At 27.5% G+C, this 17,307-nt stretch overlaps 1 protein-coding gene across 1 annotated transcript; it reads right to left on the reverse strand.

Annotated features, from left to right (window-relative positions):
- Nucleotides 1-1,713: 1,713 nt before the first annotated feature.
- PP7 (serine/threonine phosphatase 7) lies at nt 1,714-7,000 on the reverse strand. The gene is made up of 5 exons (XM_028061188.2): nt 6,407-7,000; nt 5,045-5,539; nt 2,828-2,974; nt 2,187-2,294; nt 1,714-2,024 (listed from the first exon to the last, which is right to left on the reverse strand). Exons 1-5 carry the CDS (start codon nt 6,968-6,970, stop codon nt 1,947-1,949), a joined length of 1,392 nt encoding a protein of 463 aa, XP_027916989.1. The 5' UTR covers nt 6,971-7,000; the 3' UTR covers nt 1,714-1,946.
- Between the last annotated feature and the right edge of the window lie 10,307 nt (nt 7,001-17,307).

The raw sequence follows: 17,307 nt of genomic DNA on the forward strand, positions 1-17,307 counted from the left end.
ACAACTCAATGATGAAAAGATCTCCGTCACAAGGATCCTTTAACATTTGTTTCTAATTTCCACAAAATGATTGAATGAAACGAAATATTTTTTAAAAAAATTTAATTTATATTATCATGATAAAAAAATATTCTAAAAATCATATTACTAAAAAATATATTATCAAAAAGTGTATTTTTTTTATTGTCTGTGTTAAAGAATTTTACACCGTTATATGAATTTTAAACTAGTCATTAAAAACTTAATTAACTTATAGATAATATTTTCGATGGGTAATAGTGTCAAAAGTAAATAATTTAAAAATATGTAATTCAAACCTTATTGATTCAAACATAGTCAAATTAACATTACTAAAATAATGATAATAATAATAATAATAATAATAAACTAATGTATAAAATATTAATAAAAAAATATAATATTTTAACTTTAAAAACTGAATATAACATAGATCTTTTACATTCAAAATAAACTTAAAAAGTCTAAGTTAAATATACCATAATACATATTTTAAACTTTGTTAAAATACAATAATATTTATTAGCAATACCATATTTACGTACAAAATAAAATTATTAAATTAATATCGTATCAAATTATAACAACATAAGATGTAAAAAAGTAAATTGATAAAAACGACTAAATCATATATTTTATGAGAAAAATAATTATAAAATTACTTATACCAATTTTTAAATCTTCTTAAAAATTAATCTTAAAAACAGTGTAATAAAAATTTCTATTTTTTTAATTAACTGTTCAAACGTAAATTAAATTTCGTTTGTTGTTGACAGGTTTTCAAGTTAGATTGATTTCCGGCCAAATCGAACTTGCCAACTCCACATGATTTTTAAAATTGCGATAAATTTAATATTTTGTAATCTCAATTCATGTTAAGATTTTATTGAACAATATTACTTATTTTATTTATTTAAATTTTTCCCTAATCATTAATTAAAATAGAATATTATAAATTATTTTAAATTCAATACATTATATCTATAATCTTTTGTTTGCTTTTATTTTTATTGCGGGTGAATAAATTTTAGTGTAACTAATTTGAGAAAAAAAAGCATAAATGTTATTATAAATTTATATTATTATACGCTTATATACATATAATTTTCTTTTATCAAAACTATAAAAATAAACTAATGTAAGCAATTTAATTTTTATTAAATAAAACTAGATTTATTACTGTTCTAGTACCAAAATGATTACATTTTTAACGTTTTTCTTACATTAATAAATGCCCCTTTTTAAACAAATTTAAAAATAACTTCACTTCTCAATAAAAAGATTGCACTCATATGTTACAGCAAACATTAATGTAATTTAAATTAGAAAATAATTAGGAGAAAATTGTTATTTTATTGAAAATTAGAAACAGCGACACATTTGAAATTCTTAAAAGCTAAAATTGCAATGATTTTAGGACAGAGAAAGTATATTTAATTGGATTTAATCAATAACCATTTCTTCGCAAATAAAATTCATCAATTACTTTAATAAACAATTTTACCAAACACTACTGATATAATAAATTAGTTTCACAATTTTCAATTATCAGCTTTCACTTAGGGTTTCAACTTTTAGCTAGTTTCTCTCGAACACAGCCTTAAACTACTATTAGTAAAACAATATGGGTATAAACAACCAAAGAAGACAAACTCTTGTAAGTTTCTGAAAGAAAGAACTGATACCGAAGAAAACTAACTGAAAACATGCATTGGATTGAGAACCTGCAGAGTTTCTTTGACAATTTACAGTTGTCATACTGAACTGTTCAGTAACTACTGTTGGGGGCAATTGATTTCACAAACATAATAAATCGGATATATAATTAACAATTATATAAGTTAATGATAGAGGCTGATAATCTCAAAAAATAACCATACAAATTTTACAAATTGAAAACTTTTTGACATTCACAGCAGAAAAAATCCTCAGGAAGTTACCATGGATGCTAAGTCCAATTCTTCATCGGAGTCTATCACCTCTTCGTAATCGTAATAGGCATGTACCTGTCCCACAGATCAAGAATACGATTATTAACTTTGCACAAATTTTATAATACAAATTGGAGTTATAATGCAATTTTAACCCATTAATCCAAGAATTAAGATCATTACCCATCAGGATGATCATATATTCAATGATATTGAGAGGAGTTAAGAATTCTTTACCTTCGGCCTGGGAGTAACTGCTGAAAATCCATGAAATATAGGATTGTCAAAATTCGGGGGTTCAAGGACAACATAGGAACCTTTGTTGTTATACCTCTGCTCTGTTGCCTGAAGGAAAAATAATTCTCACGATAAGAAACTCCAACATTTAACAGAGAAATGTGTTGATTTAGTTATAACTTATTGCTTGACAGAATTAAAACAGGAAAGTACAAGAGATTATTCATAGCTCATGCAGATAGAGATCCTTAATTAAATGCAGCCTTATCACATAGAAAAGATTGCTTCCACAACTAAAACCGGGGGCAATGAAGTCACAACGCAGTGAACACTCACCATTGTGTCAAGACCCACTCACACTATTAATTGAATCCTAGACAAGTTGTTTTCCCTACTTATCTATATCATACAAATAAAGTCAGCATTTAAAAAGCAGAACAGCAACTGACCAGTGACGTATGTTATTTTATATGCTCATCCACTTAATACATGAATGATGCTATCCTTTCACACATACACCCTCCCATGCCCAAAACCAAGATTTTAAATCAGTAAAATCTGTGTAGGGTTGCAGTAAAATGCTCTGCTATTTAAGGAAAACATTTTGGAGTAATCCTGAGCCAAGATAATTAATAACCAACCTGAAACTGTGGGTAATCTGGAGCACTAAACACAGTGACCAGCTTTCCAGAATCTACAGTATGGTCAATGGTGTAACCTTCATCCATTCCATCTAGACCATCCCTTTTCTCCCTAGCATCAGGGCCTTCATGTGATCTGATGATCAACTGAAAATTAAAAATATGAGTGACCATCCATACATCAGCAATAATTATAAACAATAAAACAAAAAACATTACAGAACCACGACAAAACAGTAGGCGAAGCACTGAGAGCATTTAGCTATTTTGTAGTTTATTCAACATTAAGGATCAGAGTAACATGTACACCTGATTGCTCACATAAACAAGCAGCCTAAATCATAATTTAGCTAGATACTGAATAAAGCTTGAATTTGAAGCAAATATGTTCTCTTGTGCTGAAGTCTCAACAACATTTTTTTCAATGAGTTAGACTACAGAAAGGACTACCTATAAGCTGGGATTAAAGTGCAAACCGAATAATGATAGATGTGTGAAACCGTTTCAAATAGAAAAGAGCTACCACTGGGTCATTGTTGATAGATGTCAAAATGAGTTTGCCGAATGGACTAGCTATGAAAGTCCGCAAAACAAATCAGAACAATAACTCGTGTAGAAGTTATTGAAAAACAGTTTGTGTAGAAGTTATTGTAAATATCTTTTATGTAACTTCAACAGAATGAAAACAGCAGTCGAGAGAACTAATGTATTGGAAAACTATCTCTTGTTGTTCTTTTCCCTAGGAGTATATTTTTCCTTTTGTGCACAAATTAGAATTATAATTCATTCTGATCAAATCTGAATTGTCACCAAAGAGGTGAAGTCCTGTTACACAAACCCTACATCCCACCCAAGGTTGTCAAACATGAGTTTACATAAACTAGTAGAGTCTCCATAAACTCAGACCGGTAAAATTAACCTGTAAACTCATAAGAATTTACTTATTAAAAACTGATGTATAATAGAAACTATACAATACAGAAATTTCATCACAATTGTTTGTATCATACATGCACAACACATCACATTTTAGATGAAAATTAATATCAGACAACACACTAGAGAGGAAGGTTGCTAGCTTTTTGCTATTAAGTTAAAATACAAAATTTAAAATATCTTAATTAAAATATTATATTTCAGTTTCCAAAATATTTTGGATTTTAATTTTTTTAATTAATTTGATTTATGTTACAAGTTTGTAGGACGCCAGTGTAAGTTTTATTCTAAGAGTAAAAATTTGTATAAGGTCTATTGTTGAAACCATTGGGCCAAAACTATCATTAGTCCCCTGTAATGTGCGAGGTCCAAAAATAAGAAAATCCTAATGTAAAAGAAATAGTCCAATGCGATTTAGTGTCACGGCTCTCATGTTGCTTAGTGAATCAGTCAACTTTGAACTCTTTGTTCACAGAGCAAGCAGCAGTCATAAGAGGAAGCCCAAGCAGCAAGCAGCAACAATGAGCAGAACAGGTACCAGTAAGCAACAGATGTAAAGACAAGGAAGATAAGAAAATCCCAAAAACTCTGTTCTATAAAAGAATGACTCAAAATGACCCTGCATTGCATTGTTTTGGACTAAAATTTTCCACCCTCGCGTACTCGAATTTACCTGAGCTCAGAAACAAGTTTGATTGCAATTGAACAGCTAAATGCATAAGCTCATGCAATTTTGAGTCGGAACACAATTTTAATTGTTAACCCTTCTACCTACCTAACCTATTTTCATAATTTCTAACTTTCCATGTAATCTAAACCTAATTGAATCCCTGGACTGCATCAAATACCCTATGGTACAATCAGTAATAGTACCATATTTGGCTAGTACAGCAAATAAAAGCAAATGGACCAGCCAACCAAGGTCCCAAATCCTGATCTAACAACTTGCTTTTACATTTTGGGTTTTGCTCTTTTTATCTCCCCACTTGTCAGAAAGTTTACTAAAACAATAGCTATCAATGTCTAACGAATTGAGTTTTATTTCCTTTTTCCCTAGATAAACAATACAATCATGTTATAAATCAACCAAAACTCTGAAGTTGGTAAATGATGATGTGCGCTCAAAATATCAATGTCCAACAAACAATTATTTACTCAGAAAATATGATCTGATAAAATTTACTACAAATAACTTCTTAAGGAATTAACATAATGATTTGATATAATCCACAAAGACAATCAAACACATCACCATAACATAAGAGTAACTTATTTTGTTACCTTTAGTTGGTACTTCTTCAAAAATTCTTCAGTACAATCAGGACCCCACAACAAGCCTATGCCTCTTTCTTTATTTGGAGCAAGACCCGGGGTTTTTGATGGATCAGACCACAAAACATCGCCAGGAATCAAATTTTGACCTTCCCAAGGAGGATCAAGAACTGATCGTCGAGCCTTAGACAATTCTTCCAAGGAACCAAGAGATAGAATTTTGCTATCATGATTGACATTAATCTTACGGTTCTTCTTTCCTTTAAACCTCTTTGACGGCGTCACAGTTACACTGCGGAAAAGTCCTCCATGAGCCGTGTATACACACCCTGCTATAATAGAAGCCAAAGGAAGACCTTCAAAGCACCCCAAACATTTCCGGTACACGTGCTTACCTTTATCACCATACTTTACCATTACTTCTTTCTCAAAACCATAAACTGAGGTACAGTATTTTGATTCATGATTCCCTCGTAGCAGAAATATGTTATGTGGCATTAATACCTGACAGACGAGTTATAGTGCCATAAATATCACAAAAGTAGAGAGAGGAATTACCCCATTCCTCAATGATCATAACAGAATAGACCATATTTCATTTAGTTAAATCTTTCAACAGCAAGCAACTTATCCCATTAATGAAGTCAGCTATATCAGTTCAACAAACAGTAAACAATAAAGACCATCAAAACAATGCATATTACCATCTATCTGTCTAAACCGTAAAACAAAGTGTAGGGCATAATTTACATCAACTTAAACTCTGCACATTAATCATTTGAACTGTTATGTTGATACCACAAAATGCAAATACACAAAAAGCTTTTGAACTGAATCATGCCAGACTGTTCAAGGAAAGCGGTAAAAACAGAAAGCACAAAATCCAAAAGTGAAACTTCAAATTCGAGAATATTATTTAAAAGTTGGAAAACTTCCAACCCATTCATTCATGGAGAATAACGAGTGAGATTTCCATGCATTGTTAGCGGAAAGATCTTTACATAGTCAACAAACTTACTTCACATACCTATGCGTAATTGAATGATGGCGAAGAAAACCTTAACACTATTGGTGCATCTAAATCAAATTTAATTAAAAAAAAAAAAAATCTTCTACTTCAGCAAAATAAGATCAGGACAGGAGTATCAAAATATTTTTGGTGAAAGTATTCTCAGTCCAAGAGTCAAAGACTAATCTCTTAAAGTATTAACAAACATCATCTATATCTACAAACTGGAAAACTAACTACAGTCACTTGAAAATCTGAATTGATACGGTACATTAGCAGCATAAACTCCACCATGCACGAAATGGTTTTAAACTACATAAATCAGGTGAGAACAAAAGCTCTCTTTTGCCAAACAGATTTACCTTCCAAGCCAACAACAGCAAGAAGGTTTCGAGGCCCCATGCTCCTCGATCCACGTAATCCCCGTTGAAGACAAAGATTCGATCTCGGGAGGGGAAGCCGGCATCTCGGAGAAGGAAGAGAAGATCATGGAGTTGTCCGTGAACGTCACCGACGACAACGACGGAGGCGGCAGATGGAGAGTTATTGTCGGGACTAGGGCGAAAGGGGTCTATGGTGACGCAATTGGGTTCCTTGTGAAGCATCTTGGAAGCGATGAGGATGAGCGAGTCGAAGACTTTGACGGGGAGGACCGAAGGTAGCTCCGACGGAGGGAGATTCCGAGAACACCAATCGAAGCACAACATCAGGTTCTCTACCCAATCCATGCTGAGATTTCCGTCTTCCGGCCACCATATTGGTAGGCGCAGTTCTGGCGGAGGCGTGGGACGGGACGGTTGTGGACGAGGCGGAGACGATGGCTGTGGCTGCGGTTGAGGGGTTTCCTCTAAGTTGAGGACGACGCTGTTTGTGGTTGCGGAATCAGGTGGTGGTGGTGCTGCTGCTGAATCAGCTTGCAGGGTCATGGTAGATGAACGGAGTTGCAGAGAGATTTTAAACCATGGTTTGGCTTATATATGCACCTTATTTTTGTAGTAAAAAAATTATTTTATAGATTTTTTAAAATCTATCATTTCACCCAACACATTCCATTTTAATTTATGTTATCTATTACTTATTATATAATCTACTTATTAATCTAACTTGTTTCATTCTTTAGTTATAAATATAAAAATAAGTATAAAGCATATAATATTTTTTTTTATCTGTAAGCTTATGAGAATGATGTTTGAAGAGTTACTTTCTCTCGGAAGAAAGAAGAAAATGAAAGGTAATATAACATTCTTTGTCAATTATTATTGGAGAGGGTATTTAGAGTGTTAGAAAATAAGTTTATTAAACTTTGTAATAATTCATTTGGTTAAATAGCATGGTTAGTCTTTGTATGTATACTGATGATTCAATTTAATATATTTTTCTATTTATATTTAATATAATGTAGTCTTTATATTTTTTTAAAAAAGGCTCAACTTTCTCTTTGTTATTAAATCAACATTAATGTTAATTTTCTTTTATTTTACTCTTAAAATTTAACAATAAACTTGTAAAAAGGTGAGTAACGGTATATGTCAATATATCATCTCTAAACAACTTTAAAATATTGAGTCTTTTTTAAAAAATATAAAGTTTAGTAAAATGTAAATAAATAAAAAATGCTATTACACCAAGTTCATTTATATGCACTGCTTGCAAAACCTAAAGTTTTTTTCATGAGATAGATCTTAAAGTCAGATCTTTGTAATTTCAAAAACTAGGTTTTCCGACATATATTTACACGTAGTGGCCGGGGATAGAAGGACATGGTGGGCAATGCCCTTCCAAATTTGTTTGAAAAATTTTAAATTTTATGTTTGACATTTTTTAAATTATATATATATATATATATATATATATATATATATATAATATTATAATGTATTGGAAATTGGTGAATTAAATTATGTATCTTTTATTTAATTTTTTTATAAAGTACAATATTTAATTTAATGTTAATAAATAATAAAAAAAATTTTCTTTAAAAATAAAAGGGTAATTGTCTTTTATGTATTTAATTGTGAAATATTAATTTAATTGTTAGATTTTTTTATCTCATGAATTTTTTATATATAAAAGGAAAAATTGTGTATTGTGTGTTTTTTTTAAAAAACAATTTTTAACCATAGCTTGATTATTATGAATTGTTTTTAGTAATTATGTCTCTAAATTTTTTATTAGATTATAACAAAATATTTTTGTCTTAAACCTTGTTTGAAAAAAAAAATAGGTATATTGATGAATAATAAAATAATACATTATTTTTTAAAAAGTGATAAAAAAAAGTTATTCGAGATGAAAATAAAATAAATTCAACTTTTTCACATATTTTCAAACATAATATTAGTGATCCAATTGTTAAATTAGAGAGATACTAAGGTTAAAAGAATTATAGGTGAGGACTTTCATATTAATTCTTTGTAAGGTGATTCAGAAAAACATCCTCAATTATGAGATTATCCAATAAGTCAAAGAGATAAAACTAGAAGAACTTTAATACAACTTCAAAACTATCATTTTCCTGAGGAGAAACATTCAAGAAAATTTCAATCTAATTGGTTTAAAATGTTTCTTTCTAGGCTAGACTATCCAGATTTAAAGAATTTATCAACCATACTTGAATTATGTCAACCTTTGACAAAATTAAGAAAGTCAAGGACATTTTACTTTATTGATTGTTTGATTTATCTTATTTTAATTCTTCGTGTTTCTACAACTACAATAAAAAGATCAATTTTTACGATGAAGATTATCAAAACAAGATTGCGAAATAAAATTGGAGGTGAATTTCTCGCCCACGATATGATTATTTACGTTAAAAAAATAGTTGAAATTTTGGTTTTGATTTAGTTATTAATGAGTTTAAGAATATGAAAAAACAAAATTCATTATATGTGTGATTTCTTTTATAGTTATGATTATACTAAATTATGTATTATTCTTATTGTATTCGTGATAATAATTGAAAATATAAATTTTGAGTGCATTACTTTGACTCTTTTAAAATTATTGGTCAAGACCCGTCATTATTTACACAAATAAATTAGAAAAGACTAGATAAATGACTCAATCATACAAATGATATCTTGAGACTATCTTTTTTATACAGTTTAGGATAGAAAAAAGTATATAAAAAACTATTTTTTCATGAACAAAAACTATTTTTATATAAATTAAAAATAAAAATTAAATAAATTATAAATTAAATAACTTCTACAAGCTATATACATAAGCTAATCAATTTTTTTTTCTTTTTCATTCGTATAATCATTTTGCAAAAATTTGTCCATAATAAGCAAAAATATTTGAATTGGTAAAAGGAAAAAATAATTATTTTTAATTTACATTTTTGTGAATTAAAGACGAGGAAAAAATATATTAAAAAAATTCATTGGCTCCAATTGTAATGATGTAATGTTGTGAAGAAAATTTTGACACCATTGATACACTTAAGAACAATTTTTTATTGTCGAATGCAAATTCACAAGGTATATAAAGGGTGTTCATTTAAAAAAACTATTTCTTCTTATTTTTATTTTATTTTTTTATATTTGTTTGTATTTTTGTGTGTGATTAAATAATAATAATAATAATAATAATAATAATAATTATTATTATTATTATTATAATTTATTACAAAATCATTCACCTCTAGTGAAAAATCTTGAAAAAAAAAACTAAAATTGTATATATATTTATAATTGATTTGAATTTCAACATAGATTTTAATCATCAATTTAAAATTATCTTATTAGTAATAATTTGTCTATCCCCATTAAAGTTAAATCACTTATCAAACTTGATATTATCCGATATGTTACATGAAAATATGTTTAAGAGAAAATTTCATGTACAACAATTTCAATGTTAAATAAAATAATACTAATTTGATCATGAGGTATTGCAATATGTAATTATTATAGTTCATCAATCATTAATTTAACATCGGAAAACAACAACAACAAAGCATTCGTGTTCACAAAGAGGATAATAACTTAATTAAAATGTTGATGAAGCAAACTTTACCCTATAATTCAAAAGTTTATTGTATGATACAAGTAAGCAAGCAATCAAAGGTAAAGTAGTTAAGTTGAGAAGGATGTTATGGCTTTCGCACATAAGACTTTTAATGAAGATACAAAAGGGAAAACTTTTAAATTTAAACATGATGTTATTGAGAGATGAAAAAAATGATACTCAATATTTTCAAATAATTCTTCAAAAAGAATCAATATTTCTTCTTCGGTGCATACTTATAATCTTATAACCCAGGGACATCCATTGAAATTGAATAAAATGACGTACTGATATATGTTAACAAGGTGTACCAAATTGTAGTAAATGGATAGAAATATAAGTATTTATATCCACGTAGACTTGTTATATAATTATGTAATAAAGGGGAAAATAAATTACAAATTTTTAGGATTAGAAATTAAAGAAAAAGGAAATAATTCAGTAAACTTAAATAATAGTAATGATTAAATAGAGACAAAATAACAAATACATATATTAAATTGAGAAATTTTATATTCAATAGTGACACGTGACACGTGACACTGCTAGGGATGTCAACGGGACCAGTAGGATAGAGGTAGTAGCTCTTCGTACTCTACTCGTTGGATAAATATTTGTCTCGTATCCGTACTCATATCCGTCGAGTATTCGTTATGCGGATACCCGCATAATTTTTTAATACCACATATATCCACGGGTACCCGCGGGTATTTACAAACAAATAAAAATAAATATTTAACAATATATTTTAATCGTAAATTCAAATAAAATACAATACATAACATTCATAAATAAAATACAATAAATATTTGTCTCGTACCCGTATCTATATCCGTTGGGTATCCGTTATGCGGGTACCTGCATAATTTTTTAATATCTACGGATATCCACGGGTACCCGCGGGTATTTACAAACAAATAAAAATAAATATTTAACAATATATTTTAATCATAAATTCAAATAAAATGCAATACATAACATTCATAAATTTTAAATAAAGTCCAAATAACCCATTTAAATATGGTTGAATGAAAGTTTACAAAGAAATTATTTTTTAAAAAAACTAATTGATACAAAAAATAACCCATTCAAAATCAATATGTTAATATTTTAATCATGTTTATCTTTTATTTTCTTATTTAAATTATAGTATAGCGAGTACGGATACTATAATACTCGTACCCGTCCCGTTAACATACGGGTATTAAAAATACTCGTACCCGTTACCCGTGGGTATCCATTTACAATATTCATTTCCTACCCAATGCATGTTTTATCCGCAGATACCTGCGGGTACGGATTGTTGTGACATCCCTAGGCATTGTCGCTCTCTTTGTCACGTGACATAATGTCAGTTTGGCACATGATCATTTAAAATATATATATATAAAAAAAAAACATATGATGACACATGACACACGATTAACATTGTTAATGTATTACTAACAAAAAAAGGACCTAATTGCAACAAATTTTCCAAAATAGAAACCTAGTTGAGACAAAAAAAATAATCACTTGAGATTTCTTTATGAAAATGAAGGACCAATGGAATGATATACTTTATATTTTTTTTTCTCTTGGAACAAAATTGAGCCCGAATTTGGTTGGAAAATTATTTAAGATACTTAAACACATGTTTGATATTTTCGAATGACAATAATATTTGATACGATCCTGTCCTGGAAAGAGTACGGTTATTTCTGAATTTGAATTTTCCATAGGCAAAATAAAAATAAATAAGAGAAGAATGCGAAATAAAACAAAAATGAAGGACGACACAATCTAGCAGATTAATAAGTCAAGTGAATATTCGCCACATGTTAATATTTTATAAGAACCTGAAGCCTAAGTAAAAAACAAATATAATATTCTCTTTAGTGAAATGAAATACAATATATGACTAAAAGTGCCTACATTAGTTTTTTATACCTCTATATATAGCCACATAAGTTGAAGAAAACCTATAAACTCTAAAAAAAAAAGCAAAAAGCCCAAAAACATAAACTAATTTCTAAAAGAAAACCCAAAATCCAAAAACATAAAAACATACATTCATATTTCTAACAACTTTTTTAAATGTGCTCATGATCTTCATGTTGTTTAAGTTTCCTCCTTCGTAGAACATTATAAGCTTCAAGGAAACGTGTTTTGATCTTCGACCTTGTCATAGATCCTTTGAATTGCAAATGTTCTTCCTCAAAATTTTCTTATACATGTTTAAGAGATAATCCTCTATCATACCTTCCTTAAACAGAATTTATTCTCGAATTCGTACCACTTGAAATTTAGGAGATAGTCTTCTATCATACCCTTCTTGCTAAATGCTAAAGATCTATCATATATCCTCTTTGCTAGAGAAAAATTATGTTAAAATTCGTCTCATTGAAGATTTCTTATAATATTAGCCAAGTTAATTGCTGAAACTTATATAAAACATATATACTTACCCTTATTACCATGTGTATAGCTTGTTCTACCAATCCTATTGTGACCTTGATTAATTTATAATAGTTATTTCATTAGTAATATTTTTAATTGAGAGATTAATTAATAGTTTTGAACATCATTAATTATAATTGAAACCTAAAGTAGAATGATAAAGTCTCAGCAACTGTCATGATTTGATCGGATGAATTGATAATTTAACAGGGATGAATTGGTATTTTTAGTTCATCTACCTTTATTTTTTCTAGTTAACTTTATGAGTTAGATCACTTTTGTTTTTTACAAAATAAAAAATAGTTTAAAAGATTATTTATTTGATTGATTTTTCTAAAAGATTATACGATCCAATCAAAATAATTTAACATGCAAAATTAAAAAAATAATAATTATTTTAATATGTTTAATTGAAAAACACCAGTTAATTTATTAAAAGTTAATAAAATATTTGCATCATTAAATATAAATTTAGAAGATAATTTTAGAAAATCATAAAAAATGAAAAATTGTTGGGTAACAATTAGTCGAAAAGTCAATGTAATCCATCTTAGAATTTGCTTTAAGAGAGATGTACTCTTTGCAAGGATAGATTTGAGAGTAATCTTAGTGTTTATTTCAAAGGATTTGAATTAATTTTGGAAGATAATTTTGAAAAAGACGTAAGATTCTCACTTTGAAGAGATGAGAAGAAAAATACATAATCATGTGACCTTTGACGCTTTTGTCCATAATATTTATATATGAGTGCAAAATAATTTTTTTTTATTAAGTAATTTTTTGTTTATAAAAAATATATATTTAAAATACATGTTATACACTAAATTATTAAAAAGCTAAATATATATATATATATATATATATTTTTTTTTGTTATCTATATATATATAACATATAATAACATATTTATTTATTTTTATTAATATGAAACAGCAGTTGTATAATGTAAAGTATTGAAAAGTAATATATATTATTTTTTTCTAATGTAAAGTATTGAAGAGTAATATATTTTAAATTATTATTACATTTTCATAAATTTTCAAAATTTTATTCTAAAATTCACTTCCTTTTATCTTAAATTCTTTCGATTTCACCTCTAAAACTCTAAAAAAAAATACAAAAATTTTATCATCAAGCTCGTTCAAATCATATTTTCACACATGAACACATATAAAATATGTTATTATTTCTCATATCTCGCGTTATACTCCTCTTTTATCTTTTTATGTGTTTTTTATCCCACTTTTTTGTGTAAATGTAATTAAAAAGATGTTTTTTCTTTACCTACTCCTTAAGGCAATCAAGATGATTGACGTCAACAACAGATTTGTTAGCGTTCTAATCATAATTGTTCAACTATGTCGTGTAAGAATTCATAATTTGATTTCAGATATAAAAGGGAGATTCAAAGACAAAAATCATGGCTAAGTCTAAACATTTATTTTGAAAAATATGTTTGATTTATATATGGATAAGCAAAATCCGTTATGAATCTTTTAGAATATTTTTAGGACGGTGGATATATGATTGAGTATTTCTAGTGAACTTAACGTGTAACTTTATAAATTTATAAATTTTAAATTATTTTTTTTATTAAATTACTCTTTTGGTTGTTGTTTTTAGGCTAAAATACTCTTTTGGTCCTTCTATTTGTCAATTAATATCAGTTTGGTCTTCAATTTGGTCATCGTTTTCTTCAAAATGATTCAATTTAGACGATGTTGAAGTCAACGCCACTTGTCAATTTATGGTTTTTTTGAATTTTTTTAATTTTTACACGTGTCACTTCACAATTGTTCTACGTGTTAAAATGACTCAATTTAGTTCCTATATTTAATTTTAGTTTCAATTCAGTCACAATTTTTGTAAAATTGAAGTAATATTGTCCCTCCTTAAATTGACACTCAACTTACTTTTTTATAAATCTTATGGTAATATTCTTACTAAAATTAACATTTTTATTAAATATTTCTATAATTATTTTAAATTAACTTTAAATTATATACAAAACATTAGACTTTGGTTTTGTTTTGAACTTGAAATTTAGTTTCTAAAGTTATGTTTGACAAGTTATTTAATTTTTAATCTTCACTAAATTTGTATAATATGATACACTTAATGCCTTTATATATGATGACAAAATTATTAATTTTTGAAATTAAGTTTGGGGTTTAACTTTGTTTAATAACAAAACTAAAAAAAAAACTTGTTTAAAAATATTTCCACAAATATTTAATAAAAATGTCAATTTTACTAAGAATATCATCATAAGATTTATAAAAAAATTAAATTAGGTGTCAATTTAAGGAAGGACAATATTGCTTCATTTTTACAAAAATTAGGACTAAATTGAAACTAAAAACAAATATAGGGACCAAATTGAGTCATTTTGACACATGGAGCAACTATGAAGTGACACTTGTAAAAAATTAAAAAAATTCAAAAAAAAATTCAAAAAAGTAAAATAAAAATCATAAAAAAAAAATAATTATAAAAAAATTGACATGTGGCGTTGACTTTAACATAGTCTAGTCAAAATTAATGGCAAGGACCAAATTGAATCATTTTTTAAGAAAATGAGGACCAAATTGAGACAACGAAAAACTTGAGGACTAGACTAATATTACTTGACAAATAGAGGGGCCAAAAAAAAATTTAACCTTGTTTTTATTAAGTAGCGTCAAATTGGCCATCCAGTTTTTTTGGTTTCAATTTGGTCTTCATTTCTAAAAAAATTATTTAATTTGGTCATTGTCGTCAATTTTAACCAAACAGTGTTACGCCACATGTCAATTTGTGATTTTTTTTAATCTTTTTTACACATGTCATTTAATAGTTGTGTCACGTGTCAAAATGATTCAATTTGATTTCTATATTTTTTTTTTTAGTTTCAATTTAGTCCCAATTTGTGTAAAAATGAGACAATATTGTTCCTACCTAAATTGATACTCAATTCACTTTTTGTATAGATCTGATGTCGATATTTTTACTAAAATTGACATTTTTATTAAATATTTGTAGAAATATTTTTAAACAAACCTTTTAGTTTTATTTTTATTATTAAATAAAGTTAAACTCCAAACCTAATTTTAATAATTAACCAATTTGTCATTATATATAAAGACATCAAGTGTACTGCAAATTTAGTGAAGATTAAAAATCAAATAACTCATCTCACATAAGTTTGGGAACTAAATTTCAATTTAGGGAAAAATATGTTTTTGGTCTCTCAAGTTTGACCCAAATTTGGAAATGATCCTTGGTCGAAACTTGGTCAGTGTTTGGTTCCTGTGCTTTCAAAATCATTATTTTTAGTCCCTATTTTTGGACAACGTTAAAAATAACAAACGGCGAGCCATGTGTTATTTAATTTTCTTAATATAAAACAATAGCGTCGGCTAGGCCGACGTTTTACAAAAAAAAAAAACTGGAAAAAAATATGTTTTTGATCCCTGAAGTTTGAACTTAATTTGAAAATAGTTTTTTTTAATAAAAACAATTAAATAACACATGATACGCCGATTGTTATTTTTAATGCCGTCCAAAAATACGGACTAAAAACAACAATGATTTGAAAGTACAAGGACCAAACATTGATCAAGTTTCGACCAGGGACCATTTCCAAGTTGAGGTCAAACTTGAGGGATCAAAAACATATTTTTCCAGTTGTTGCGAAGCTAGTTTTTTTTTTTAATAAAAATAATTAAATAACATGTGACACGCCGTTTGTTATTTTTAACGCCGTCCAAAAATAGGGACTAAAAACAGTGATTTGAAAGTACAAGGACCAAACAGTGATCAAGTTTCGACCAGGGACCAAAAACATATTTTTCCTTTCAACTTAAAAACAAAACAAAATTTAATGTTTCGTATAAAATTTAAAGTTAATTTAACAATATTTCTAGAAATATTTAATAAAAATGTTAATTTTATAAAGAATATTACCATATGATTTATACAACAAATAATTTGAGTCAGTGGCGGAACTTGGACAAAAATTTTAGAGGATCCAAAATTTTTTTTATATATATAATTTTTTTTTATAATTAAAAAAAGTTTTCATTTTCTGATATTATTTTCTCTATTCAAAACAAGCACATATGATAATATAATCCAAAACATATAACAATAATATATATATATATATATATATATATATATATATATAAGTGTAACATAAAGTTTATCATCAACAATCAACAATAATATATTAAAAAAAAAACAAAAGTTTTCTTTTGTTAGAGTGCTCCTCTACGCTCTTTCAATACTTTAAAATCTTCAATAATTTAATCAGAACTAAAACTTGGAACAATATCCCATTCGATATAGTTTTCATAGTGCTTGCTAAAAATTCAGCCTTTGTCTTATGTAGGAAAAGATAAAATTATGAATATCGCACATTAAATCTCAAAACCAAAACTCAATATTTTAAGAAAATTAACAACTTCTAAATAATTAACTTCATTTACCTTAAAATATATTTTTAATACTGTTCTTCCCTTACCCAACTTCAAAGTCTAAAATAGCTCTATTTATATAAAAAGAGTTTGATAAACAATTAGAGCTTGATTTTATAATCTCTAACAAATAGAGATATGCCTAGAGCATAAAAAAGTCACATACAAGAGTAAAAAATATTGTTTTGAAAAAAGCGGGTAAAAAATAAACTTACTCAAAAGAAAAATTATTTAGTCCAAAATGTTTCTTAACTCCTCAATCATTTCGTGGTGCAATTTGCTTTTGAAAATAATAAGAGATTGATGATGAAAATTGAGATAGAAAGAGGAGGAGAATAAGAGATAGAGGTACGAAA

The sequence above is a fragment of the Vigna unguiculata genome, chromosome 3 (assembly GCF_037176805.1).
Source record: "Vigna unguiculata cultivar grain cowpea cultivar isolate G323 ecotype 2 chromosome 3, ASM3717680v1, whole genome shotgun sequence".
In the NCBI taxonomy this organism is placed as follows: domain Eukaryota; kingdom Viridiplantae; phylum Streptophyta; class Magnoliopsida; order Fabales; family Fabaceae; genus Vigna; species Vigna unguiculata.